Here is a 26,684-nt window from a genome sequence, read left to right on the forward strand (position 1 = left end):
ACTCCTCCAGAGGAAGTCTGGCAGAAGGCCGTGGGGCCTCACCTTACTCCCCAAATTGTGTCTCTGAATGCAGCCCACATCACATCAGATGTTTTGGCCACCTGCCTCATCACACTGTTGGCTCATTGAGCTTGTGATCTACTACCTCCCCCCCAATCTTTTTCCAGAACATCTGCTGTCTGTCCATGGCTCTCCCATCCTAGACTTTTGGTGCCCAAGTGCAGGACTTCTTTCCCTAGTGCCCAAGGCTCCCAACCTAACGCCATCCTTTTGGAGCCCGATTGCCATCCAGTGTGTGAGCTCCACCCTTCCCAGCTCAGGGTCATCCACAAGCTTGACGAGAGCACATAGCATCTATGCTTTTCTCAAAGTCATTGATAACATTAAATGGCTTAGAGCCAAGCATAGATCCCTGGGGAATGCCACTGGAGACCTTCCAAGTGGGACTATTGTTAACAACTCCTGTCCACTGAGCCAGGCCACCGTATTGGACTCTTGTCTGGCTACATCTTTTTCCAGAAGACTGTTGTGAACTATTTTATCTCATATTGCTAAAAATCCAGGTAAACTGCCTGAAGCATCTGCCGATGTGGGAGAGACGCTCTGAGAAACTTCGGGTTTGCCAGGTTCCTATGCCCTCAAATGACTCCCAGTGACTTCCACAGAGAAATGAGGAAGCTTCTTGAGGAGGGGGAGGAGATTGTTCTGGGAGGCCCTGCCCTGGTGGCTGGGACCCCTCCTCCCACTAGCTGAGACTGGAGAAAAGGCAGCAGCAGCAGCAAGGTTATAGCTGGCGTGGGGGGTGAGGGGTGGGGGAGGAAGGGGAGGGACTGTGCCTGACCATAAATCAGCCACTGGGGGGAAGGGATGGCCAGGACAGGGGGCCAGAAGAAGTAATGGTCAGATCAGGCCAGAGAGAGGATCCCACATGTGTTCCCAATCCAGGCCAGAGCCATTTGGCTTTCTTCCCTCTGCCCTGATGTGCAGCTGACCAGAGAGCCAGACTGGCCCTTTCATTTCAGGTGGGAACCCCTCACGTATGGAGTGTTGGGGGAGAAGGTGACCCATGGAAGCTCTTGGTCCCCCAATGTCAATCATCCCCAAATAGCATTTGGAGTCCTTATTCTTCCAGTCATATTCTGCATTTCTGTTACTTGAAGTTGATATTACACCATGTATTTCATTGTACTGTCTACATATGTACTCATACTCTATATAAATACTAGAAAAGCTCATTTACAATGATGTAGACCCAAGTGCCTGGTTCCAGATGGAAGCAGGGGGAGTCAAGACAAAAGGGAAAAATTGAGTTTCCCCTGGAGGGGGAACTGAGAGGGAGACTGACCAGATGAGGAAGAGTTCGGTAGATGGAATACCATTCCAATCACACCATAGACTTGCCGGCTTTTTTTTTTTCTTTTAAACTCAGATAAGCTTAACTGGGAATGAGTCTGGAAACAGTGATAGGGGTGGGGTGGGGAGCAGTTGCACCTTTGCTCCTATTGGTATTATAGGACTCCTGGAACCAACCCCCCTTTCCCATAGAGAATGACACACACACCCTGCCCTGCCCGCCGATTCATTCATCATAGCCCACAAAAAAAGCTTAGTTTGGCAGGATCTAGGCTGCCTCTCTGATCACTCTGCTTCCCTTTCCAGATGTGCACTAACCATTCCTTCATACAGACTGGAATTTTGCCAGGAAGCTCAGAACCAATAGTTGGTAGATTCTGTTCTCTTCCCTTTTTTTGAAAGACCAACTTTTGACCTAGCCATGCCAGATCTTAGATTGTATTATAAACCAGCAGTCATCAAAACTACTTGGAACTGGCTAAGAAACAGAGTGGTGGATCAGTGGAATAGGTTAGGTACACAAGACACAACAGTCAATGACTATAGTAATCTACTGTTTGATAAACCCAAAGACCCCAGCTTCTGGTATAAGAACTCACTATTTAACAAAAACTGCCAGGAAAATTGGAAAAATGTATGGCAGAAACTAGGCATAGACCAACACCCTACACCGCATAAATCAAAATAAAGTCAAAATAGGTACATGATTTAGATATAAAAGCTGATATTGTAAGCAAACTGGGAGAGCAAGGAATAGTTTACCTGTCAGATTTATGGAGAAGGGAAAAATTTATGACCAAACAAGAGAATGAGGACATTATGAAATGCTAAATGGATGATTTTGATTACATTAAATTGAAAATTTTTTGCACAAACAAAGCCAATGCAACCAAGATTAGAAGGGAAGCAGAAGAAAGCTGGGAAAGAATTTTTACAGCCAGTGTCTCTGATAAAAGCCTCATTTCCAAAATATATAGAGAACTGAGTTGAATTTATAAGAATAAATGTCATCCCTCAATTGATAAATGGCCAAAGGATATGAACAGGCAGTTTTCAGATGAAGAAATTAAAGCTATCTATAGTCATATGAAAAAAATGCTCTAAATCACTATTGATAAGAGAAATGCAAATCAAAACAACTCTGAGGTACCATATCACATCTATCAGATAGACTAACATGACAGAACAGGAAAATCATAAATGTTGGAGAAGACGTTGGAAAATTAGAACACCAATGCATTGTTGGTGGAGTTGTGAAATGATCCAACCATTCTGGAGAGCAATTTGGAACTATGCCCAAAGGGCTATAAAACTGTGCATAACCTTTGACTCAGCAATACCACTTCTAGGGCTGTATCCCAAAGAGATCATGCAAACGGAAAAAGGACCCACATGTACAAAAATATTTATATCAGCTTTTTGTGGTGGCCAAGAATGGGGAAATTGAGGGGATGCCCATCAATTGGGGAATAGCTGAATAAGTTGTGGCATATGAATGTAATGGAATGCTATTGTGCTATAAGAAATGATGAGCAGGCAGACTTCAGAAAAACCTGGAAAGACTTACATGAACTGATGCTGAGTGAAGTGAGCAGAACCAGGAGAACATTGTACACAGTAATAGCCATGTTGTGTGATGACTAACTTTCATAGACTTAGCTCTTCTCAACAATGCAAGGATCTAAGACAATTCCCAAAGACTCAAGATGGAAAATGCTATTCACATCCAGAAAAAAACTATGGAGTCTGAATGCAGATTGAAAGCATACTATTTGCTCTCTTTTTTTTTTTTCATTTCTTCTTTCTTGTGGTTCTTCCTTGGTTCTAATTCTCCTTTACGACATGACTAGTGTGAAAATATGTTTAATATGAATGTATATGTAGAGCCTATATCAGATAGGCTGTCTTGGGGAGGGGGGAGGGAAGGGAGAGGGAGAAAATTTAGAACTCATAATTTTAAGTAAATGTTGAAAACTAAAAATAAATACATTTTAAAAAAAGACCACCTTTGCCCTCTCCGGTCCTGTGCCAGTTTTCCTCTTCTCTATGATAGTTCACATCTCAGATGATGGCTCAGCAATCCCACCAACCATTTTTCTCAGTCTCACTGGATGTGTTCTATCTGGGCCCAGTAACCTAACCCCTCAAGTGTGGCTGGGTACACTCTCATAACCTTCCCACATATCTGGAGTATCAACGTCCATTTTTATTACGTCCTGATCCTTTTTCATTCTCCTAGGCTAATAAAGCAAATACAACTAGACTCATTGGGCCATTCTATGGTTTAGAATCCCCTAGAAGGGAAACATACTTGGAGTGGCTTCAAGATTTGTGGTTTATTTCTTGCCTGACTTCCCTTTTGCAAAATCATTATCTACATCCTACCCTCCCCACCCCTTACCATGGGTGTCCTCCAAAATTCTCTCACTTAGAAAGCCCCAGGGAGGTTAGAAAGCCCCATGGTAAACGACTTAGAAGCCCTGTGGAGTGGTTAGGAGAACAATCTGATGCCTACTATCATGGTGTTCCTGGGCTCAGGCTGGGAAAGCCTAGGTCCAGGGGCTTTGAGGTCCCTAGCACTTTGTTCTGAGATGTTGGAGAAGACCCTAAAAATTCAGCACTCTGGACTTCAAAGATCCAGGAGGGCCTAACCTTAGGAGTTGGGGGTTAGCAAGAGAATCCAGAGGGCTCCTGGGAAAGACCAAATAGGACCAACCATTCCACCCTAAAGCACCACAGGTAGTGAGTGGACAATGACCCCGACACAAAGCTACAAATCAGGAACTAAAGCTGAAGAGAAAGGTACATCAGATTGTTGTTTTTCCATCCTTGGTTCTTGGAGAGGACCAATGACATCACAAAGGTGATGTCTTGACTTATGAATCAGAGCTTTGCAAAGTCATCAGTCTCACTCTGTCCTCCAGAGTCATCAGAGTCCAGGGGCAAGACAAAAGTCAAGACAACTGGCAATGGCCAGGGTAAATCAAGGAAAACACTGATCGATATAAAAAATTTTTGTTTTAGAGCTAGAGATCCCCCACCCCCAAAGAAGGAGCAAATTAACCTTGTAAGAACTGCAAGCTACTCAAAGGATAAAAAAGAATTTCTCACAAGGACTACATGCATACATAGAAGAAACGAAGCAAGAAATTTTTGTTTGTTTGTTTTTTTGTTAGTTTGCTTTTTTGGTTTTTGGTGAGGCAATCAGGGTTAAGTGACTTGTCCAGGGTCACACAGCTACCAAGTGTTAAATGTCTGAGGTCACATTTGAACTCAGGTCCTCCTAACTCCAAGGCTGAAACTCTACCCACTGCGCTACCTAGCTGCCCCTGAAGCAAGAAATTTTTAAAAAATCAAATAAAAGCTCAGGAGGAAAGAATTGGAGAGAGAATACATACCTTAGAACAAAAAGTGACAAAGCTTACTCAAATAAGAGACTCCCTGAAATCTAGAATAGACCAAATAGAAATCAATGGCTTCATGAGAGCAAGAAATATTAGACAAATCCAAAAGATTGAAAAATAGAAGAAAATGCAACTACTTGTATTCTAATATAAGAAGACATATGAGTCCCCTCTGAACCCCTATGACCTTCAAGGGTCATAGAAAATCTAATTAGATAGAAGGCCTGATTGTGATTCTGTTAATGTCTTAACGATCTTTAAAAAAGGAAAGGAAAAGGAAGAGGACTATACTAGGGGAAGAAAGGGAAGGAAACAAGAGAGGAAGGGTAGGGAGAATCATCTCACATGATCATAGTGCTCAAGTAGGAGTCTATACAAACAAGAAGGAAAGGATGCACATACACACACTGTTTGATACAGAAATACATTTCACTCAACAGGGAATCAGGAAGGAAAGGGAAGAAGGGGAATGACAGGAGGGGTTAGTCAGAAGCAAAGAAAACTAACTGAATATGTAAAAAAAAATCCATAGCTCTTGTTAAGGTGGCAAGAATTGGGAATTGTGGGGGTGTTCGTCAATTGGGGAATGGCTGAACAAGTTGTAGTTTGTAAAGGTGATGTAATACCATTGTGCTATAAGACGCGATGAAGGGGATGGTTTCAGAGAAGCCTGGGAAGGCTTACAAACCAATGTACCAAATTCCCATTAGGATTGTCCTACACTTGTCCAGAGTTCTCAGACTATTTTTAAAATTTCTTTTTGGAGTGACATTATTTGTTCTGATAATGCAGTTCATCCATGTTTATTTGATTTTTGGAGCACACCTGGACAGCCTGTTTGATAATGGGAAGGGGCAGGACGGTTCAAGAGAAAGCTCTTTTTTAAAAAATTAATTAATTTATTTTGAATTATCAACCATCACTTCCATAAGGTTTTGACTTTAAAATTTCCCCCCCTCTCTCCTCACTTCCCTCCCCAAGACTGCGTGCAATCTGATATAGGCTATACATATACATTCCTGTTAAATGTATTTTCACATTAATGATGTTGTAAGTAAGAATTAGAACCAATAGGAGGAATCACCAGGAGAAAGCTCTTGAAATAGTATTACAGGGGGCAGCTAGGCAGTGCGGTGGCCCTGAAGTCAGGAGGACCTGAGTTCAAATCTGGTCTCAGACCAAACACTTGATACTTACTAGCTGTGTGACCCTGGGCAAGTCACTTAACCCCAATTGCCTAAAAAAATAGTATTACAAAGAGCATATTTGGGGTTCACCTGAGTGCTTTTCTCTCTGAGGAATAAAGCTTTCCCCCGCTTCTATTTTAAAATGTCCATTCTGAGTTCTTTGTTTTACTTTTATGAATGTTTTTTTCTTTCTCCTATCTATTTGAACAAATGTCTTTTATACAGTGTGGACATATAGAATTTATTTTACTACCCCGGCACTCATTTGTTATTTCTTTATTCATAGGATCAGTGTGATCCTGGCTGCTTCTTGTTCCCTACCCTACCCATCTAATCAGCTGCCAAATGGTGCTGCTGCAATGTCTGCAACATAATATCTCTCGTACAGGTACCCTTCTCTCCACTTACACAAGTACCCCCTCCCCCAGTGGAGATCCCCTAGCTGAATTATTGTAATAGCTTGCTGGCTTGTTTCCCTTTCTTGCCAGTCTGTGGTCTAACACAGAGGGCAGAGTGCTGTTCCAAAAGGGCAGATCTGACCACACCACTACCCAAACAGCACTCCAAACACTCCTTGAAAGGGCTCCTTATTGCCTCGAGGATAAAATATAAACTCTTCTGTTTGGTCCTTCTTCCACTTTACTCTCCCTTTCCAACTCGGCCTTCCAACCATACTGGCCCACTTGCTGACCTCCATTTCCCACTTTTGTGCCATGGAACCAGCTGTGCCCCAGGCTTGGTATGCCTTCCCACCTCTGGGAAGCCCTCTTTCCTTCTTGATTCAGCTCAAGTATCACTCCCAACTCTCTGCTTGAAATCTCTTCTGGTTCCCCTCCCCCAATTTCTAGGGCACTTCCTTCTCAAACTACCTTATCTGCGTTTTGTAGATATTTTGTTATGTCTTTGCTGCTGAGGTCCAAGTTTATGCCAGCAGTGTCAGAGGCCAGATTTCCATCCAAGGCCTTTCCCCCCCCCCAGATTTGACTGGGTCTGAGCCTCCCTGGCCCAGACAAGCATCGAGGTGGCGCGCTGTGGGACGTGAAGGGTGGCGGCTTCGGCTCCATTTTCCGCCAGCCCCGTTCTCCCCTGGAGCCCCAGCAGGGCTTGGCGTCTCCTCGGGCCGATCGGCCGACTAACTACAACTCCCAGGAGTCTCTCTCGGGCGGACGCCACAGGATCACGTGGACCCACGGGGGTGGAACCTGCGGTCACATGGCAAGTGCGGTGACGTCAGGTGACCCGGGCGCGGGGACGGGCGGGCGGAGGCGGCAGAGCTTCAGTGCGCTCGGGCCCGTCCGGCGACCGCGATCCCCGACCCCCGGCCCCGGCTCCAGCCTCGGACCCCGGCGCTGTCGCCGCCATGACGGGACTCGCGCTGCTGTATTCCGGCCTGTCCGTGGCCTTCTGGAGCTGCGTGATTGTCGTAGGTGAGAGCCGGGCCTTGCCCGTGGGCGGGGGGCGAGGGAACCAGTCCCTCAAAACCGAGCCCGGGGCCGCGTCCTCACGACCGGGTCCGTGCGCCCTGCGTGTGCCAGCCACCCCCGTGACCCGTGCGCGTCTCCGCGCCTCGACCCCCCCAACCCCCAGCGTGTTGGTGCCCATGACCCTCCCAGGCGTGTCCGTGACCCGATCGTGTCCGTGCTTGCGGGAGACTTCCCACCCCAGTGATTGTGTCTGTGCACCGTTGCGCGAAATCGTGCCCGCGCGCCCCGTGCCCTCTCCCACTCCCACCTTATCCGTGCGCTCCCCCCATCTATCTTTCCCCCACACTCCGTAATCGTGCAACCCTGGCCCCCTCCCAGTCTTCACGTTTCTCTGGAGCCTGCTCTGAGGAGGGAGAGTGAGGGCTCCAGGGCCTGCTCGGGGTCCCGGAAGCCCGGCCCTCGCCACTACTTCCCCTTTCTGCCGTAGTGCCCAGGCCTGGGCTGGTCTGATCTGCCCTGAGCTTCTTAGGACCCACTCTGCCCTTCCAGTTTGTTGAGTAAACAATCCCCTGGGCAGGTCGGGCTGGGGCTGCTACAGCCGGCCTCAGCTACTCTGCCCTCCCCACCTCCAGGGGCCCCCAGCTTTTGCTGCACCCCTCTCCAAACGGAGGGCAAAAGTGGGAATTGCTTGGGAGGCACCGAGGCTCCAGAGGAGAGAGCTGCCTGGCCCGCAGTGGCTTCAGGGACTGCCTCTTCCAGGGCTACTCAGACTCTCCTTGGGATTTGGGAGCATTGGGATCACCTGGGGAGGACAGCCCAGGTCGGCTGGAGATCTCAAGACGATGAGCCACAGGTGCCAAAGCAGTTTTAGGAACTCTCTTTAATAAAATAACCAAGCTCAGGTCCTCCCTGTAGCCTCTGTTTGTAGACTCCACAATAATCCCCAAGCAGGCCCAAGATAGAGTGCTGGGCATTGAGTCTTGAAATATAATCTGGCCTCAGCCACTTACTGGCTGTGTGACCCTGGGCAAGTCACTTAACACTGTTTGCCTCAGTTTGTTCTTACAGAGAAGGAAATGGCAAACCACTCCAGTATTTTTGCCAAGAAAACCCCAAATGGTCACGAAGAATCGGACAGGACTGAAGGAAAACAATAAGAGGTCCAGCAGAGCTGTGACATTATGGTTCCCACCATGGTCCCAGGCAGCTTCTGGCTAGCCCCTGCTCTCATCTTTATTGAGAGAGAATCCAGCCCTGCATGATGTGGGGTTCCTTTAGATCCCTTAGATGAGGGCCCTGGGTCTAAAGTGGGGGGAGGGGGCTCAGAAAAAGCCTTAGTGTGGAATGTGAGGGATCTCCAGGAAGCTGCATTCTGTCCCCTTCCATCCAGCCAAATTCCCCCTCTCCTCCTTTCTTTCCCCTTAGACCCTGCTCCCTCTCAGTCTTGGGGCCTGAAGCAGCACAGCCATGTGCCCAGGCCCAGTAGCTGTGAGGCTGGCGGAGGCGGGTGGGGGTTGAGGGGGCACTCCTAGCCCCTGCTTTCTTTTCTTCCTAGGAATTTGTTATACAATATTCGACTTGGGCTTCCGCTTTGATGTGGCATGGTGAGTCGTGGCCCATGCTCTTCAGCACCCCTCTTCTAGGTCCTGAAGAGAGGTCCCTCACATGGTCAGAGCTGGCGGGATGGCCGGGTGTCCAGGGGCTGGTGGTGAGTCTTTAGTTAGTGTGCCAGACCCAGAATGGGCACTGACCCTTCTTCTTGAGGCTTTACATCTTTCCTCGCCAGGTTCCTCACAGAGACATCACCCTACATGTGGTCCAACCTAGGGATAGGGCTGGCCATCTCCCTCTCTGTGGTGGGAGCAGCCTGGTGAGTATTTGTGTGTTGGGGCAGAGGGAGAAGCAGTTGAGGTCTAGATGTTGGGGAATGGGTTGGGGAGATAAGGATAAGGATTGGGTGCTCACTTATGTCCGATTAGGGGAAGGGGTGGGAATGGGGTACTCGGTAATGTTGAGGCCTGAGCTCCCTTGGGGGTGGGCCTTGGCTCATCTTCTCATGCCTGTCCCCAGGGGCATCTACATCACAGGCTCATCCATCATTGGTGGAGGGGTCAAGGCCCCCAGGATCAAGACCAAGAACTTGGTCAGGTGAGTTTGGGATGGCCTAGGGAAGCATTTGTCCAGTGGTTAGCCTTCGGCCAAAACTCTACTCTGCACCTGTTCTCTGTGTCCTGGGAAGAAGACAGAATAGAATCCATCTCTTACCAGGTTGGGAAGGCAAAAGGGCAGGGATTTGGATGGGTTGGGTGTATGAAGGGGAGGCTTCCTGGAGGTGGTGGGCCATGAAGGATGGATCAAACTCTAACCATCTTGGGCCCCTGTTCTGTGCTTCCAAATCCCACAGCATCATCTTCTGCGAGGCTGTGGCCATCTATGGCATCATCATGGCCATTGTCATCAGCAACATGGCAGAGGTAGGGGGTGACCCTGACAGGGGAGAGATGGTGGGGGTGGAGTGTACTGACATCCTAGGATGGGAGATGGATGTTGGGGCAGGGTGACCTGTCACCCAGGAATGGGGCATTTGTACTGACCAGAACACCATGTGTCTTGCAGCCCTTCAGCGGCACCACCCCCAAAGCCATTGGAAGCCGTAACTACCATGCAGGTGGGCTTGGGTCAGGTCAGGCTTGGGTGGGTCAGGAGTGCCCAGATGTGGGCACTCTTTCAGCATTCCCCTCCCTTGTCCGTAGGCTATTCCATGTTTGGTGCTGGCCTCACTGTGGGCCTGTCCAACCTCTTCTGTGGTGTGTGTGTGGGCATTGTGGGCAGTGGAGCTGCCCTGGCTGATGCCCAGAATGCCAGCCTCTTCGTCAAGATCCTCATTGTAGAGATCTTTGGTAGTGCCATTGGCCTCTTTGGGGTCATTGTGGCCATCCTTCAGGTAGGAGCCCAAAGCCTGGGGCCCCTCCTGGGGCTAGGGGGTGGGCAGGGGGCCTGGGGCTCCCCTGCTCACTCCTGGTTTCTTTCTTTGTTTCTCTGTGTGTCCTGTCTGTCTGCTTCCTGTGCTTCCTTTGCAGACTTCTAAAGTAAAAATGGGAGACTAGGCCTGAAGCAGTGGGAGGGCCTTGCCCTGCTGTGCCCTACTCTTAATTTATTGGTTTTCCTGGGGGGCCTGGCTGCCCCAGCCAGTGGAGCCGCTCCCCCATGGTGTCCATACTGCGTCCCTCTGGCCCTCACTGCAATCTGCCCCTTCTGGAGTCCCTCGGAGGGGCAGACCTTGGCCTTGTGTTGGGAGGGCATGTCCTCTGCCCACCTGTCCTGCCTCCTGCCCTATCCCCCACCTCACCAGTGTTTGAAATAAAGGTCTTTGTCCTGGGTCACCCCAGCCATTGCTTCCCTGTTGATCGTTTCACAGAGGGGAAGGGACAGTCTGTATGGTGCTTCCTGTCCCCCAGAGAAGGGGGGAAGAGGCCCTCATTACCTTTAGTGGGTCTGGCTTTGGGGATCCTTGCCCCTTCTGTCCCAGTGCTTACATACCTGGGTGTGGCCAGCCAGATGCTGGTCATCTAATATGGGGTGGGGGGGGTTCCAGCTGCCCCTGTGCCCTGACATGCCTTCTCCCCCTTAAGTGCCCTTTGGGTGGCCTCTTGCCCTGCTCCCTTTCCTACTCCCCAGCAATCTCCAGTGCCCGTGGCCCTCCCGGAACCCCAGCTGGCCCTAGCCTCCCCCTCCCCCCCTCCTTCCTGACCACTCTGTTTCCCGATCTCGCCCCTCTCCCTTCTGCTCAGTCCGCCCCCGCCTCCCCCTCCCCGGCTTCTTCCAGGGCTTACAGCCGGCCTCCAAGTCCCGCCTCATTGGGAGCCCGGGGCTGTCGGGACCCTCTGCCTGGGAGGCTCCGCCCATTCTGTGGGGCTCCGCCTCTTCGGGGTGCCTGCTAGGGCCCAGGCCCCGCTCCCCTCCCCGGGCCTCGCCCCCGTCCAGCCTCGCCCCCGTCCAGCCCCCGCCCCCGAGGCGGCGTGCTGTGGATTTTACATGGACCTTCCCCTCTCCCCAGGCCCCGCCCCCGAAGCAGCCCGCCGTAGATTTTATATGGATGGGCCCGCCTCTCTATCCAGGCCTCGCCCTTTCCAGTTGCTTGCTGGGGTTTTACCACAGACGGCGACGTGTGGGCTTCGTAGGCTCCGCCTCCGGCGCTGCTGGGGGTAGTTTCGGCCGTAGTCTTTTTTCGGCCCAGGCCCCACCCCCTTCCCCTCCAGGCTCCTCCCTCCGTCGCTTCTGCGCCTGCGGCCTGGAGCTCCAGGGCGCGCGGACGGGCGGGGCGGGGCAGGGCGGAGCGCGCGTGGGGGCGCGAACGCGGGGGCGCGCGGCGCCGCTCCCTGCTTCCCCTGCGAGGCTCAGTCTCGGCGGCTCCGGCTCCGGCTCCGGCGGCCCCGGGCGGGCCGCAACATGCCCCGCGGAGGAGGAGGCGGAGGAGGAGGCGGGAGCGAGAGCGGACTCGGCATCGGGCCTCCGGGGAGGCGCTAAGAGGGCTCCGGGGCCATGGGGGACGGAGCGGCCGCGGCCCGGCCCGGCCCCGGCCCCGAGCCCGAGCCCAGCCCCGCGGGGCCCTGAGCGCCGAGCGCAGCCGGTGAGGATGCGGGGAGGGGCCCTGAGCGCCGAGCCCACCCCACTGCGCCCCCCCCACACCTGTACATCCCAGCTGGGCTCTGAGCGCCGAACCCACCCCGCCTCACCCCCACCTGTACAGCCCAGTGGGGCCCTGAGCGCCGAGCCCACTCCACTGCCCCCCCCACCTGTATATCCCAGCTGGGCTCTGAGCGCCGCACCCACCCCCACTTTGACTCAGCCCAGCGGGGCCCTGAGCACCGAGTCCACCCCTTTTACCCCCAGCCTGTACAGCCCAGCGGGGCCCTGAGCGCTGAGCCCATCTCCCCTTCCTCCGAACCCGTACAGTCCTGTGGGTCCTGAATGCCAAGCCTGTACCTCCTCTTACTCTCTCTGACTGGAGCCTACACCTACTCTGGGTCTGTGAGACCCCCCCAGTCTAGCCCCACTGCATTCTGAAGGCTGAAGCCCATGCCCCCTCTGGTCCTCTCCTCCTGACCCATCCCAACCAGCTGGGCAAAAGCCGAAGAAAAAGAGCAGTTGGGGAATTGGGGAAGCCCCATGCAGGCCCACAGCTTAGGGGACCCCTAGCCTCCCCTTCCAGAATCCCCCCTTCCCCAGTACCTCTCTCTTTTCACCTCCATCTCTCACCTGCTTTGGCCTTCTCTTTGTCCTGGATTCTCCCAGGGTTCCCTCAGGCCTCACTGAGGTTTTTTCTTCATTCAGGCCTTTCTTCCTTTCTTGTTCCTCCCCTTACCTTCAGACTTCCCTAGGTCCTTTCATTCTTCCCTCCCCTTTATTCTTCTTCTTCCTCCCTTCCTGGTCCAGAGCCTCTTTGCCGACCCCTAACTTCAGCCTTGGATCTTTGAGTTTGTTATGATCTGAACTCAGCTGCCATGTGCTTGAATTGGGGCCTTGTTTGGCTGAGAGAACATGGAAGCAGTTGGGTTGGCTGGGCTGGTTGGGGCCTGAGCCTCTGGAGCTGGGGAGAGAGGAGATGGGTGGGTGCTGCTGCTTCTGTGTGTCTGTGAGTACTTGTGTCCCACAGAAGGTAATGATTGCCCTGCCTCTCACATAAGGAGATGGCTGCTGCTGGGCAATGCCACCTGTGACCCCCCAGGGACAGCCAGGGCTACCTTTCTTCTGTTGAAAAAAGGCCCAGCTGCTTCCTTCTCCCTTCCTGAGGTCCTGGGCGTGCCCACTGTCTGCAGTCCCTAAGGCCCTTCCTGGCGTCTTGCTCAGAACCGGGGGTGCCTGGCAGCTTCTGTCTTTCTCAGCTTCAGGGTGGGGTCTCAGATCCTTCCCAGCAGGCCAAGAACTCCAGCCAGGGCAGGAGAGAAGAAAGGCTGTGAACCTTCTCTGGGCTCGCCTTGCCCACTCCAGGGTCTACTTCACTCCCTCCCAGCTTTGTGCCTTAGGGAGTTTGAGAAAGGACTGGTCTAGCTGAGCTCATTGCCCTTCTTGGGGGCTTGGGTTCAGGCACTGGGGGGAGGGCCTTCTGTGGGAGTTGGGGGCTACTTTGAGAACTCGCAGCTCCCCCAGACCATCCGTAGTGGAGACTGCCCAGGTGGTGCAGGCGTTGGGGTCCCAGCTGGGGCTGCCTGCTGCCAGGGTGGAGCCAGCTGGCTGTTTGTTGGCAGGGCCGGCAGGACCAATGCCCAGGCCGAGCCGGGCAGCCAGAAGATGAGCAGGCTGCTGGGGGGGACCCTGGAGCGGATCTGCAAGGCTGTGCTGCTTCTCTGTCTGCTGCACTTCCTCATCGCTGTCATCCTCTACTTTGATGTCTATGCCCAGCACCTCGACTTCTTCAGTCGCTTCAGTGCCCACGGCCGCCAAACTGCCCCTCACTCGTTGCACCCTGCTGCTGCCACGGGCATTGGCACCAACTGCTCCCGGCCCAACGGCACAGCGCCCAGCTCGGAGGCACCTAGCCCCCGGCTGGACGCCAACCACTCGGTCACCACGATGTCCCTGCCCCCATGCCCTGAGGTGCCACCTGGGTTAGGTGAGCCCCCTTGCAGGGTATGGGGGGCCAGCTCTGTGTGTGCAGGGGGAGGTCACTGGGGCTTGAGTCCCCTGGTGGCTTCCCTTACGAGCCCCCTCCCTCCCCCAGTGGGCCGGCTGCTGATTGAGTTTAGCTCACCCATGCCAATGGACCGGGTCCAGCAGGAGAACCCTGGCGTGCAAGGGGGGGGCCGATATGCCCCCCCCGACTGTACCCCTCAGCAGACTGTGGCCATCATCATTCCCTTCCGCCACCGGGAGCACCACCTTCGATACTGGCTGCACTACCTGCATCCCATCCTGCGGCGGCAGCGGCTGCGATACGGCATCTACGTCATCAGCCAGGTGTGCGTGGCCAGTTGGTGGCCAGGGGGGAGGGGATCTGGGGAGCAGGTCCAGTGTCTAGCTCAGCCCTCCCAGAGCCTTGAATGGGTAAAGCTGCAGCCCCCTGGGGCTGGCCTGGGCTGCTGGGCTGTTAAGGAACAGTACTCCCAAGGTGCTCAGGAGATACCCACTTATACGATCACAGCCGGCCATACCCATACCCAGGCCTTCACCCAGCTGCTTGCTCACCTGGACAGCTGGCTTTCCTGCTTGTTTTTAAGCTTTAGGAAAGTTGGGTATTGCCAGTTCTTCCTTGTTACCCAGGATATGCCACTATTGGGCACAGAGCAGGCTCTCCAATTTGTGGTTAATCAGCAATGTGGTGTGATGGGAGGGTCTCCCTCCCCCAGATTTGGAGGCAGAAGGCATGGCTTTGCTGTTACTCCCTGGTGAATCCTGGGCAAATTGCTCTTTCTTTTTGGACTTCAGTTTGCTTCTTAATAAAATAAGGGCCCTGGACCCGATGACTACTGAGACCTGGAGCAGCCAGTGGCCTGTCCAGCCAGGGCAGGCTACCCTGTTGTTCTGCTCTTCCTGATCTCAAAGAGCCAGGCTTAGCGACAGTGGTGACCCCTGCCCCGTCTCTCTGTGTGGGTGGGGCCTCAGCTCAGGGGCCAGTCCCTCCTAGGAGCTTTTCCTGATGAGGCTCTGTGGCATAACTTCTAGTAGGACGTAAGCTTCTTGAGAGCAGGGACTGTCCGTGTCCCCAGTGACCAGCCAGTGCCTGGCTGACCCTGGAGGATGCTTTCTCTCCTCTTTCAAACTCTCAGGGATGTAGAGGCACAGAGTTGTCTTGTGATGTTGTCAGAGGATGGGGCCTGGGCATGGGGCCGGGCGTGTCTGCTGGGGGGCAGTCCAGTGACTGGCTTGTGTTCCCTCCTGCCCTGTGCCTCTCCTCTCCCCCAGCATGGCGAGGACACGTTCAACCGGGCCAAGCTCCTCAATGTTGGCTTCTTAGAGGCACTGAAGGAAGACCCTGCCTATGACTGCTTCATCTTCAGTGATGTGGACTTGGTGCCCATGGATGACCGCAACCTCTACCGCTGTGGGGAACAGCCTCGCCACTTTGCCATTGCCATGGACAAGTTTGGCTTCCGGTGAGCAAGGCTCTTCTGCTTCCCTGGGGGGGTGGGGGGTGAGGCTGGTGTCTCTGCCTTCAGATCTGATGGGGTGCCCAGCCCCTTCCCTGCCATGCCCTAGAAGCTCATGGTTCTCTCGGGATGAGGGGTGGGTGGAGCCTTTGGGCCTGTGCTGCCAGACTGAGCCCATTTGCTCTGGACTCTCTGCAGACTGCCCTATGCCGGTTACTTTGGGGGTGTATCAGGTCTGAGCAAGGCCCAGTTCCTGAAGATCAATGGCTTCCCCAATGAGTACTGGGGCTGGGGGGGTGAGGATGACGACATCTTCAACCGGTGAGGCTGGGGCTTGTGTTGTGCAGAGAGGGTGAAGTGGGGTGGGTAGGGACTGACCTCAAGAGTTAGTTAGGCCAGGGGGGTGGAGATAGGAGGGATGGGCTTGGGGTGCTGGGCTCAGGGCTCAACCAGGTTAAGGGGGGTGAGAAGGATGGGGGGTATCTGTAGGGGCAACGGCAGGGAGCTGGGCAGTTAAGGGGTTAACTGGGCCTACATCATTGCCTCTGACTCAGAGATCTTTACTCAGCCTGAGTCCCACCCCCCTCCATCTCCCCTAGGATTTCCCTCTCAGGGATGAAGGTCTCCCGCCCAGACATCCGCATCGGCCGATACCGAATGATCAAGCATGATCGGGACAAGCATAATGAGCCCAACCCCCAGAGGTGACCCCTGACCCCCTCCCCACATGGCCCCTGACCCTCACCCCCCATCCTCAGATGGTACCTCCCTCTCAATGCCTTCAGGTAGCCTGAGGCACAGTTAAGAATAAAGATCTCAGCAGTTCTTAAGAAAACCATTTTTATAATTTAAGTCTACGTTTAGAGATTAGACTCGGGGTTTCCTGAACACCTGTGCCTGTCCCTCTCCTGGGTACTGTGAGGAATGTGCAGGGAGCCCCCCAGGCCCAGACACACTCAGCAAGAAATGGGGCTTCTGTCTCTGGGGAGAAGCTGAGGCCTCTACCTTAGAGACACTTCAAATCCAGTCACTCTAGGAAGGGGAGGTCCTGGGCCTGGAGCAGTCAGGGCAGGCTCCCTAGAAGAGGTGGGACTGAGCAGAAGGCTAGTCTTAAGACAAGTAGAGGAGCACATTGTGAGCCAGAGCCTGGTACAGGGCAGGCAAGCAGGCCCCTGGGAGGTTAGCTGGAGACAGGCGTGGTGGGGGAGGAGGCTGGAAGGACAGGGTGGCTCTTCAGCTTGAGTGTGAGCTCATCATGTGTAGGTTTTAGGGTGCCTGGAAGCATGGATGGGGCAAGGGGCTTTGAGGTAAACCAGGAATGAGGAAAGGACTCATCAGGCTTTGGTGCTAGACTGGAGAGAGGAAGGAAAGGAAGAGAAGGTGGTCTGCTGGCAGGCAGGGGTGGGTGTGAGTGTGATAGTGGTGGTCTGAACTCTGGGCTCCTGTAGGGGAAGGACCTATCCTCTCCATAAAAGCACAAGATACAAAGCATTGGGAGACCCAGCACTGAGGAGGGGTGAAGGGAGGCTACAGTGGGGAGGCAGCCCCCGATACGGATCAGGATTCAGAGGAGAGGGAGAAAGCACAGGCTAGGTAGAGAGAAGTTCTGAGCAAGCGATCAAGGAGGAGCCTGACTTGGTTGGAGGAATGGGTCATGGAGACTGAGGGCAGAGACAGATTTTGGGGCCCAGGTGAGGGTGGCCTCAAAAGCTTGGGAGCAGGGACAAGGGGGCTCCAAGGTGGCACTTAGGGAAACGGCTGGCTTCTGTGGGTGAGCTTTAGAGGAGGCGCTAATGGGGCATGAGGTGGTGGTGAGGTAGCTGGGTGCCAGACACTGCGCTGGGCACAGGGAATCCAAAAGCGAGTGAAACAATCCCCGCCCTCAAAGAGCTACATTTTAGGCAAGGAAAACATCAGGAACACACATTGAAGTACAAAGTTGAGTAAATGAAAAGTTATTGGGCTGAGATGGAAGGAATTCAGCGGTGCTATGAAGTAGAGGAGGCATGGGGTTGGCCAGTGCAAAGGCCCAGAGATGGGAGATGGAAGGTTGTGTCAAAGGAAGCACAAAGCACAGAAAAGCTGGGAAGGTTGGAAGGAGCCAAGTTAGGCAGGCAGAGTCAGCCTTAGGCTATTGCAGTGGTCCAGGTGTGAGGTGAGGGGGCCCTGTGCTGGGGTGGAGGCCAAGGCAGAGAGAAGGGGGCAGGTGATGAGATGTTACAGAGGTAGATGGGGGGATTTTGGCACCAGCTTGGATGTGGGGTGGGCGGGAGAGTGAGGTGCTGAGGATGTGAAACATGAAAGGTTGTGAATTGCTTTGGGGGCACCCCCTTCCATGGGGGCCAGCTCTCACTGACCTCTGACCTGAGTCTGCCTTGACAGCTTTCCCCATTCCTCCTGAGTCTGCCCTCCCGGGCCAAGCAGGAGTCATAGGCTCATAGAGCTAGTGCCAGAAGGGATCTGGAAGGAGGAAACTGAGGCCCAGGGCATTGAGTGGCCCAGAGTCACTTTGGTAATAAATGGGTAGCAGGATTTGAACCCAGGTCCTCTGACTTCACAGCTTGTCCTCTTTCTACTTTGTCACACTGCCTCTATCCATCCAATCCTGCTCTTCCACCTGACAGCCCCTAAGGGTTCTCATCCCGGAATCTCAGAGGCATCTCCTGCCACATTCTTAGAAAAGATTCCCTCTGCAGCATCCCCAAGTAGTCACCTAGCCTTCATGGAAGACTTCCTTCCTGGTCATTTGTTAAAAATGGTGAGGAGTACAGAGCCGAGTGCAGATGCCTGGGGCACTCCACTGGAGACCTTCTTGCCAAATGACATGGAACCATTCAGAATTCCAGTCAGGTGGGAGTCTGGTAGCCACCTAATCCAGTGCACACCTGAAGAGGAATCATCCTGTTCCACACCTGGCAAGTGGTCAGCCAGTCTCTGCTTAAAGACGAGTGACGGGGAGCCCCTCATCTTTGGGACAGCTCAGGTTGTTGCTCCTGGCTGTGCCCTCTGGGATCGAGCAGAGCAAGGCTGATCGCATCTCTGTGTAACTGGGCACTTACATGCCCTACAGCAGTGCAGAGGCATTGCTTAGGCAAAGCCCAGACCTTCCTGCCTATCTGGTGACTTCTGCCCGCATCTCCCTGCTCCACACATACGCCGGGGGCTCCCTTTGCCTCTTTCAGTGCCAAGTTGGCCATCAGGTCTCTTACTCTGGCTGTGTGACCAGCCCAGGGGTCTTGACCCCAGTTCCTTATCTGGGACACTGCAGCTTTCACCCTTTTCCATCATTCTTGGAGTGGTCCTTCGCTCAGCTCTTGAGGCTGCAGCATTTCATGATTCTCCACTTCATCACATGGCCAGCTGGATGTTGGTGCTCCGAAGCTGGCTGTTCCAAGGACATCCATCTTTCCAAGGCAGTGGCGTGGTCTGCCGGCCACCACCTGTCCCAGCTCAGTGGCCTGGCGGAAGACTTCTATGGGCCATCCGTCCTGTGGCTTATTGGCAGAGCTGGACCAGGCTTCTTCCTCCACCTCCTACGTTCATATTATCGTGACTCCCGAGGGATGCCGGCTTTCCATTTGGATTGTCTTCTGGGGCTCACTTCTGCTGACCTGATGTCGTTGGCAAGTAGTCTGTTTCCTTTGGGCCTGCCCTGCTGATGGGTCCTAGCCTCTAGCAGTCCTGCGTTGTCTGGTGTCATGTCCTGCTTGATCTGGAATCAGAGTGGAGGTTATCCTGTTGCATCCTTTAATGAGGGAGACTCCTGGTGAGAACAGAATCATCAAAGCAGTGTTTTGCTAGACTGAACCCAAGGCTTTTTCTCCTAGTCCCTAAAGAAGAAGTGCAATAGGATCTTGTTTCTCCATGACCTGTGGTCAGTTGGGTGACTGCCAGGATCCATGCATATTGTTTGGGAGAATCTTGCTGATTCCTTCTCCTGGCTTCAGTCAGGGTGTATATAGACATGCCCCGGAACCCATCTTATGGGTGTCCACTCGCTGGCCTGTTTCTGGTAATGATAAGGCCCCACTTTCCCAGCACTGGGCTCCTCTTTCCTTTCTGATATATTGAAACCAGATCCCTTGAGAACTTTATGATCCTGTCTGTGGCTGTGGTGCCAGGCCACTTCTGTGTGGGCTTGGTCTAACCCGCCGCAGTCTCTTTCCTCAAAACCATTTCCCTTTTACGGAGTTGGAGAACTTGAGAGCCAGGTGGGACCTCAGTGGCCAAATTTGTCCAATGCATACCTGAAGAATAATCCCTTTTAGGACATCTCTGCCTGCTTGCATTCCTGCAAGGATGGGGAGCTCACCCATTCCACTCTGACAGTAGAATTGATGGACAGGAAGTCTTTCCTGACATCAGGCCTAGGCTGGCTTCTCTGCAGCTTCCTCCCATTGCTTCTGGTTCTGCCCTTTGAGACTGAGGCCTTTCAAGGCCTGGACCTAGAAGACAGGAATTATAAGAATCTCTAGCTCCTTCAGCTGTTCCTCCAGGCCCTCTACCCTTCTGGCCCCCTTCCTTTGGATACTTTCTGGTTTATCAGTCCTTCCTGAACTGTGGCATCCAGACCTGAGCACAGGTCTCCAGATGACTCTGGAGCAGGGCCCTGGGCGGGGGATCGGTCCCCTCTTGCTCCCAGCAGCTCTTTGGGCCGCCATGTCACATTTCTGACTGATGCTGCGCTTGCAGGCCACGAAAACAGGTCTTAGACAAGATGCCAGCTAGCCATAGCTTTCTCATTCTGTACCTTTGAGCTCTATTTTTTTTTTTAAAGGCAATTGGAGTTAAGTGACTTGCCATGGTCGCATAGACAGTAAGTGTCAAGTGTTTGGTCTGAGGCCGGATTTGAACTCAGGACTTCTTCACTTCAGGGCCGGTGCTCTATCCACTGTGAGCTCTGTTTCTTGAATCCCGACTTTACATTGATCCCTACTGAGTTCCATTTTATTAGATTCAATCCGATGCCGGCCTGCCCAGTTCTTCTGGATCCTGGCTTTGTTATCCAGCACTTAGCCTGGTGTCGGCCACAGATTTGATAAGCATGGCATCTATGGCTTTGTCACGGTTATCACTAACACGGCCCCAAAGCACAGCACCAAACAGGGACCTCTCGGGGCGCTCCCCTGGAGACTTCCTGCAGGAGATACTTCACCAGACGCATGGCTCAAATCTACGTAAATATAACTCTCAATCAACCACCTTTTATTAAAGTGCCTACTATGTTCCAAACTATGATAAGCGCTGGGGATGCAAAAAGAGGCCAAAGGCGGTCCCTTGTCCTCAAAGAGCTTACACTGAATGATCTGTAATATCTGTAATCTGTAACCTAGATCCCGTTCTCCTTGGGTGCCAGCCTGCTAGCCCTGCTGGAGGGCCCAAGAGCAGCCTGGCACAGCCTGGTCTTGGTGCCACTCTCCTTTTGGTGATCACTGCTGTCTATGCTGACTGCTCCCCAGCTGTCTAGAATTTTGCCTGGAATTGATGTTGCGCTCCATGGCCTACAGTGTGAGGATTCTATTCTCTTCCTCCCTCCCCCTTTTGAGACATCACCAACAGTGGCCCAGCCATCCCACCTTTCAGGGCCTGAAGATGTAGTTCATTCATCTTGGCCAGGGGACCTGAAATTCCCCCTGAGCAGCTGGGTATTTTCCTGCTGTCTTGTGATATATCTGGGGTATCAGCTTCCTGTTTGCCACATTTCTTCTATCATTTCCAAGTGTGAAGTTTGTTCTTGGCAGAGAAAATGGAATCAGAATGAAAAGTGAGCAGTTCCTTTTTCCCCTCTGAGCAGTGGTCTCGTCCCTTCTCTGAACCTCTGTCTCCCAGTCTACCTAAAGCCATCAGCTTTGGTCCCTCTTAGCTTTCCTTGCCAGCCTCAGCTCAGCCTGATGGTAGGTAGTCTTCCTCACACTCTTCTTAGAGGTTCATCTTGTTCATCTCCTGGTACCTTCTCCTTGCTTCTATCTACTCTACTTAACTTTTTTTTTTTGCTTTTTTGATGAGGTAGTTGGGGTTAGGTGACTTGCCTAGGGTCACACAGCTAGTAAGTGTTAAGTGTCTGAGGCTGGATTTTAACTCAGGTCCTCCCGACTCCAAGGCCAGAGCTCTATTCGCTGTGCCACCTAGCTGCCCCTGTACTTAACTTTTAAAAATAGAAGTTGGTTGGTGAGCTCCCTGTGTGTCAGATGGGGTGGATACTTCTCCCTAAAATGACCCCGTTCCCTTCTCTTTCTGCCCCAGTTGATTTCATTCACATGTTCTCTCCCATGCCTCCCGTCTGGTTCCTACATTTTCTCACAGTGTGTTCCCTCTGCCCATTTTTGCCATTCTTTCTCCTTTTGAAGAAGGAATCTTGGTCCCAAACCTGCAAGGAAGCCTGGTGGGCCTGGAGTTAGGAAGACCCGAGTTTGAATCTTGTCTCAGACACTACCTATAGAAACCTGGGCGAGTCATTTAACCTCTCTGTATCTGACTTTCTTCATCTGTAAAATAGGGATAGAGCTGTTGTGAGCATCATGTGAGCTGACTGATGTCGCTATTGAAATATGAGGTATTATTATTGCAGAAAATGTCATGACGCCTATGAAGGCAAGTGTGTTTGCCAGTATTAGGGACTTGAGGTCTGCGGTCCTCTCCATCTTGTGCCTGCTGTTGTCTGTCTTCCTTCCACCTTTATCTTTAAATGCCCTTGGGATCACTGCGCTTAGCTGGGTTAAATGTTTTTCTCTTTGCTTCTTCTTAGTGTTTATTAGTTCAGCTTCTTTAGGGAATGTTTTTAATCTGTGTCAATATCCATTCCTCTGTTCATTTGTCAACAGTGTATTTTAATCAGTCATATTGGAGTCATTTTTGTTGTTGATTGTATCTTTGTCTCCTTTGTATTCTTCACGTTTTATATTAGCTTTGTACTAAGCCAGGGCTGGAGAACTTGTGGCCTTCTAGGCCCTTGGGTGCAGCCTTTTGACTAAGTCTAAGCTTTACAGAATCTCCTTTCATTAAGGGGATTTGTTCTCTGAAGTTTGGATTCAGTCAGAGGGCTGCACTTAGGAATGACTCCAACATCAGTAATGAGTTTTTTCTATTAACATTGAGTCTATTAATATAAAAAAAAAACTTTATATGGTGCTCACCATGTTAAAACTTCCCAGTTCATTTCTTGTAGAAAGTATTTCTGACATATTGATGGGAGACTGTGACTTGAAGAGTTCTTGTGGTGCCCCTCTCCCCATGTGTGTGACTTTATATTTATCCTGATTCTTTTTTTTTTTTTTTGCTAGGCATTGGGGTTAAGTGACTTGCCCAGGGTCACATAGCTAGTAAGTGTTATGTGTCTGAGGTCAGATTTGAACTCAGGTCCTCCTGAATCCAGGGGTGCTCTAGCCACTGCACCACCTAGCTTCCCCAGTCCTGATTCTTTCTAGGTCTTTTTGGGTCCCTGTTCTGTCATCATTGTTAACTGTTCTCATCTGTGAATCTGTTAATTATTCCAATACGTGCCTTCCTATGTGTCACTAATACCTACACTGAACCAGTGCAGAATTCTGGGGCATTCCACAAGACACCTTCTTGCAGGTTGATATTGATCATGACTCCTGTTTGGATCTGGTCATTGATCCAGTTCTGAATTAGCCTCCAGCTGCTTTCACCTAAGCCCCTTCATCTTGACGATAAAGGTATGGTGGGAAGCCTTGGTCTGAAGAGGACAGACTAGAAATAGTGGGGTGGGGGTGGGAGGAGAAATCAAAGGTGGGGCCCCCATTACAGGATGCTGCACTCCTGCTTCAAGAACTCTGTTCTCTTAATGCACATAATCGAGGTTGTCAAACAAGATTATCTTTGATATCTTTCAAGGCATCCTGTATACTTTTGATTTATGAAATGCTCCTTGTTGGAAGGTAGACGCCCACTGAGCTTTACCTCTTAGGCCAAACTGGCCTCGTTGCACTGGGGTTTCATTTTTCATGCTACAGTCACTGAATCAATTAAATCTACACTTGATGACTTGAGCTAATTGAGGGTAATTGGGTGCTCCCTTATCATCTGTTTTCCAGACTTGTCATTGATTTTTTTTCTTCTGTCTGAATAGTCTGCAGCAAATTCTTATCTTCTTGTTCCTTCTTTGATCTTCACCCAGTGATGTCTATTGACTTTACCCCACTTTGGTGCCTGGATTTCCTCCCATAAACATTTCTTTTTATGAATATTTTTTGTTTTGACATCACTCCCCAACAGACCATCTCCCATTTTCCCATAAGCCACGTGAAGCCTCCCAAGGTAAGGGGGTCAATGGAGGGTCCCAGTTACTTTTCACATTTGTAGTTGACTGTGAACAGAAAGCTAGCCTGTGTGGGGAGTGTCTTCCCTCATCTTCACGCTGTGACTTCTGGGCTCCTTTGATTTCCATAGTTCCTTCATCTGATGGCAGTCTGGAGCCCCAGACTGTCAGGTCTTGGGGATCCCTCTGGCTCTGCCATTGTTCAGACCCCTGGATCCCAGACCTTGTTTCCTGTCCTGTGTGCATTCGTGGGTAGATAACCAAAGGCCGATGTTTTTATGTTGCCCCCTTTTTGAAGCAGTCTGTGGCAGTCCTGATCCTCCCTCTGCACTGATGGCATTCTTCCTCACTTGGCATCTCAAAGGATCGTAGGGTTCAGACTGCACACCTTACAGTTGGAGGTAAAGCACTTTGCCCAAGGTGGCAGGCAGCAGAGCTGGGCATCAGCCCCAGCTCCTGCCTCCAAATGCTGCATTCCTTCCCTGGCTTAGGGGTTGTGCCTGCGCCCAGGTACAATGTGCTGATGATCTCTGATGTAGAGTGCTTGGCACCTGCCCTGGCCCTTTCCCTTGGTCCTATTCAGGGTCCCGAGTCCTTCCTGCCCCTGCTGTCCTCCTTGCCCCTGCCCTCTGCCCTGCCCAGGGCCCCGAGGCTGACCCTGAGCCCTCCTCCCAGGTTCACCAAGATCCAGAACACGAAGCTGACCATGAAGCGGGACGGCATCGGTTCAGTGCATTACCGAGTGCTCGAGGTGTCCAGGCAGCCACTCTTCACCAACATTACCGTGGACATCGGCCGGGCCCCGCCACGGCCAGCCCGAGGATGACGCGCACCGCCAGGAGCTCAGGGTGTCCATGGAGAGCAGGGGCGGGTGTGCCTACTGGCCTGTGACTGACTTCGAGGAGCTGCCCCACTGGCTGTGGGCATGAGGCCACCCTTCCGGGGGGGGCAGGGCTGGCAGGGCACCCTCATGCCTCTCCTGGTGCGAGACTCGGGACTGCTTCCCTGGGTGGCTTAGCGTTCAGTGGTTGGTCTGTCTGTCTGTCTGAGTCAGAAGGCTTCTTCCTGTTTTCTGACCTGCTGGCTCAGGGACCTGGGCTTCCTTACCACTGTGGGCTCCAGCCCATGCCCCGGGGAGGGGGAGGGGCTCACTCCTCCAGCCAGGCTGCCTGCCCCCCCCCCAGCACCTCAGGTTCTATCGAGGGGGGTGTTTTCTGGGGACACCGAGTCCAGGGGAGGCAGAGGTGACTCAGTACCGCCTGGGGGGTTGGGAGTCTCCCACCTGCATTTTGCGCCCCCCCAGCCGCCCTCTGCCTCACTGTCAGGGGACCCCGTGTGGCCCCCAACCCCACCACTGCCTGGCTGGCCTTAGGCAAGTTCCTTAACCGTTCTGGGCCTCAGTTTCCTCATCTGTAAAATGAGGGGGTTGGACTATATGATCTTTGAGGTCCCTTCCCAGCTCTGAGATCTTGTGTCCCTACTTCACCTCTCTGTGCCTCAGTTTCCCCATTTAAATCCCCAATTCCTTGAGAGGGGAGGAGCCAGCATCACTACCCCTGGGCCCTCTCGAGATGGAGGGCTCTCCCTGCCCTTGCCAAAGGGCCTGCGGGAGCAGGAGGTAGAAATCTAGAAAGGGATGAGCCCAGGCTCAGGCCCTCGCTACCAGCTTTGGGGCCCCCAGACTCAGGCTCAGGGCCCTGGGAGGCTGGGCTGTTGTGTCCATCTGAGGTGGCAGACTTGCATGGGTCAGGGGCTGGGCAGGACAACTGATGACAAAAGCTCGGCCCCTGATAGGGTAGGGGACCCTCCCTCCCCTGCTTGGGGATCTTTGTATATCACATGGGAATTGGTTTGAGTGCTTTAGTAAAAAACCTGAAGAGAACTGAGGCTGAGCCTAAGCTCTTTTCCTACTGTGGCCTCCACATGCCTTTTCGTGGGGGAGGGGAACCAGGAGAACATGGGTCCTCATTGCTACAAGGGGATGGGGGTGGGCCAGTGAGAACCCAGGGAGATCCTCCCCCACACACTGGGGAAAGAAGCCTCATGTGCCCCTCCTGCAAGGAGGAGAAGTGGTCAGGAAACTCTTCCAGCTTGGATCAAGGGGCAACCCTGGGGTCCTCTCATCCCAGAAGGAGGGGGAGCACCCTCAGGGCCTGGCAAGAGCTCCCTTTCATTCTCTGGAATTCCCATTATGTGCAAAGCCTCCCTCTCACTGGAGGTATCAAGGCTTCCAAGCTGGGGGGAGTGGAGGTCTCAAGGGGAATCCTTGTTCAGGAACCCACTGGGCTTAGTTAAGTCCTCTGCAGGCTCTGAGAGTCTCTGACAGAACAGCCCAGCCCTCACCAGTTTTTTTTTTTTTTAGTCAATTGGGGTTAAGTGACTTGCCCAGGGTCACAGCTAGTAAGTGTGTTTGGTCTGAGGCTGGATTTGAACTCCAAGTCCTCCTGACCTTGGACAGGTGCTGTATCCACTGTGCCTCCTAGCTGCCCCAAACAGAATGGACACAGATTTTCTTTATTTTTATTATTATTATTTTTAATGGGGCAATGGAGTTAAGTGACTTGCCCAGGGTCACACAGCTAAGTGAGTGTTATGTGTCTGAGGCTGGTTTTGAACTCGGGTCCTCATAACTCCAAGGCCGGAGCTCTATCCATTGCGCCATCTAGCTGCTCCCCTCGTCAGTCTTGAAATGATGTGGGGTCCTGAAGACCACCAGTGGAAGGCACATGGGCTTGGCTAGGTTCTGCCCAGCTTGGGGCTTTGAGGCGGAGATAGCTGAGGACCTGTCCAGGGAAACTCACCTGGGAGATGAGTTTTTGGCCACAGCAACTCAATCAGATATCGAGATGAAGAAGCCTCGTAATCTGCATGGAAGGAGGGGGTCCCTCATCAGTGAAATCATGGACCTTTTGAGTCACCTGATTATGAGTGGGGACTGTTGGTACAAGGCT

At 52.5% G+C, this 26,684-nt stretch overlaps 2 protein-coding genes across 6 annotated transcripts; both read left to right on the forward strand.

Moving 5' to 3' along the window:
* Positions 1–7,164: 7,164 nt before the first annotated feature.
* On the forward strand, positions 7,165–10,756 carry ATP6V0B (ATPase H+ transporting V0 subunit b). The gene is made up of 8 exons (XM_020975474.2): positions 7,165–7,371; positions 8,924–8,972; positions 9,155–9,238; positions 9,439–9,516; positions 9,773–9,842; positions 9,985–10,036; positions 10,122–10,312; positions 10,449–10,756. Exons 1-8 carry the CDS (start codon positions 7,305–7,307, stop codon positions 10,473–10,475), a joined length of 618 nt encoding a protein of 205 aa, XP_020831133.1. The 5' UTR covers positions 7,165–7,304; the 3' UTR covers positions 10,476–10,756.
* A 973-nt stretch (positions 10,757–11,729) lies between these two features.
* Positions 11,730–25,615, forward strand: B4GALT2 (beta-1,4-galactosyltransferase 2). Of its 5 annotated transcripts, none has more exons than XR_002322197.2 (8): positions 11,731–11,998; positions 13,617–13,981; positions 14,090–14,325; positions 15,271–15,461; positions 15,654–15,776; positions 16,055–16,159; positions 24,032–24,134; positions 24,409–24,497. XR_002322197.2 is itself a non-coding variant. In XM_020975451.2 (7 exons), exons 2-7 carry the CDS (start codon positions 13,660–13,662, stop codon positions 24,557–24,559), a joined length of 1,128 nt encoding a protein of 375 aa, XP_020831110.1. In that variant the 5' UTR covers positions 11,732–11,998; positions 13,617–13,659; the 3' UTR covers positions 24,560–25,615. The 5 variants fall into 5 exon arrangements, 3 of the variants coding, with proteins under 3 accessions (XP_078012724.1, XP_078012723.1, XP_020831110.1); XR_002322198.2 differs by having other exon boundaries at positions 24,035–24,134; XM_020975451.2 differs by lacking the exon at positions 24,032–24,134 and having other exon boundaries at positions 11,732–11,998; positions 24,409–25,615.
* The last annotated feature ends 1,069 nt before the right edge of the window (positions 25,616–26,684 follow it).

The sequence above is a fragment of the Phascolarctos cinereus genome, unplaced genomic scaffold (assembly GCF_003287225.1).
Source record: "Phascolarctos cinereus isolate Bilbo 61053 unplaced genomic scaffold, phaCin_HiC Scaffold_5;HRSCAF=322, whole genome shotgun sequence".
Taxonomy (NCBI): domain Eukaryota; kingdom Metazoa; phylum Chordata; class Mammalia; order Diprotodontia; family Phascolarctidae; genus Phascolarctos; species Phascolarctos cinereus.

Bases quoted from the DNA above. Each gene is read 5' to 3' on its own strand.
- B4GALT2 (XM_020975451.2), top strand. From the start codon at position 13,660: ATGAGCAGGCTGCTGGGGGGGACCCTGGAGCGGATCTGCAAGGCTGTG. The intron at 13,982-14,089 runs GTGAGCCCCCTT...TCCCTCCCCCAG, and splicing joins TGAGGTGCCACCTGGGTTAG to TGGGCCGGCTGCTGATTGAG. The intron at 15,777-16,054 runs GTGAGGCTGGGG...CATCTCCCCTAG, and splicing joins GATGACGACATCTTCAACCG to GATTTCCCTCTCAGGGATGA.
- ATP6V0B (XM_020975474.2), top strand. From the start codon at position 7,305: ATGACGGGACTCGCGCTGCTGTATTCCGGCCTGTCCGTGGCCTTCTGG. The intron at 7,372-8,923 runs GTGAGAGCCGGG...TTTTCTTCCTAG, and splicing joins GAGCTGCGTGATTGTCGTAG to GAATTTGTTATACAATATTC. The intron at 9,843-9,984 runs GTAGGGGGTGAC...TGTGTCTTGCAG, and splicing joins TCATCAGCAACATGGCAGAG to CCCTTCAGCGGCACCACCCC.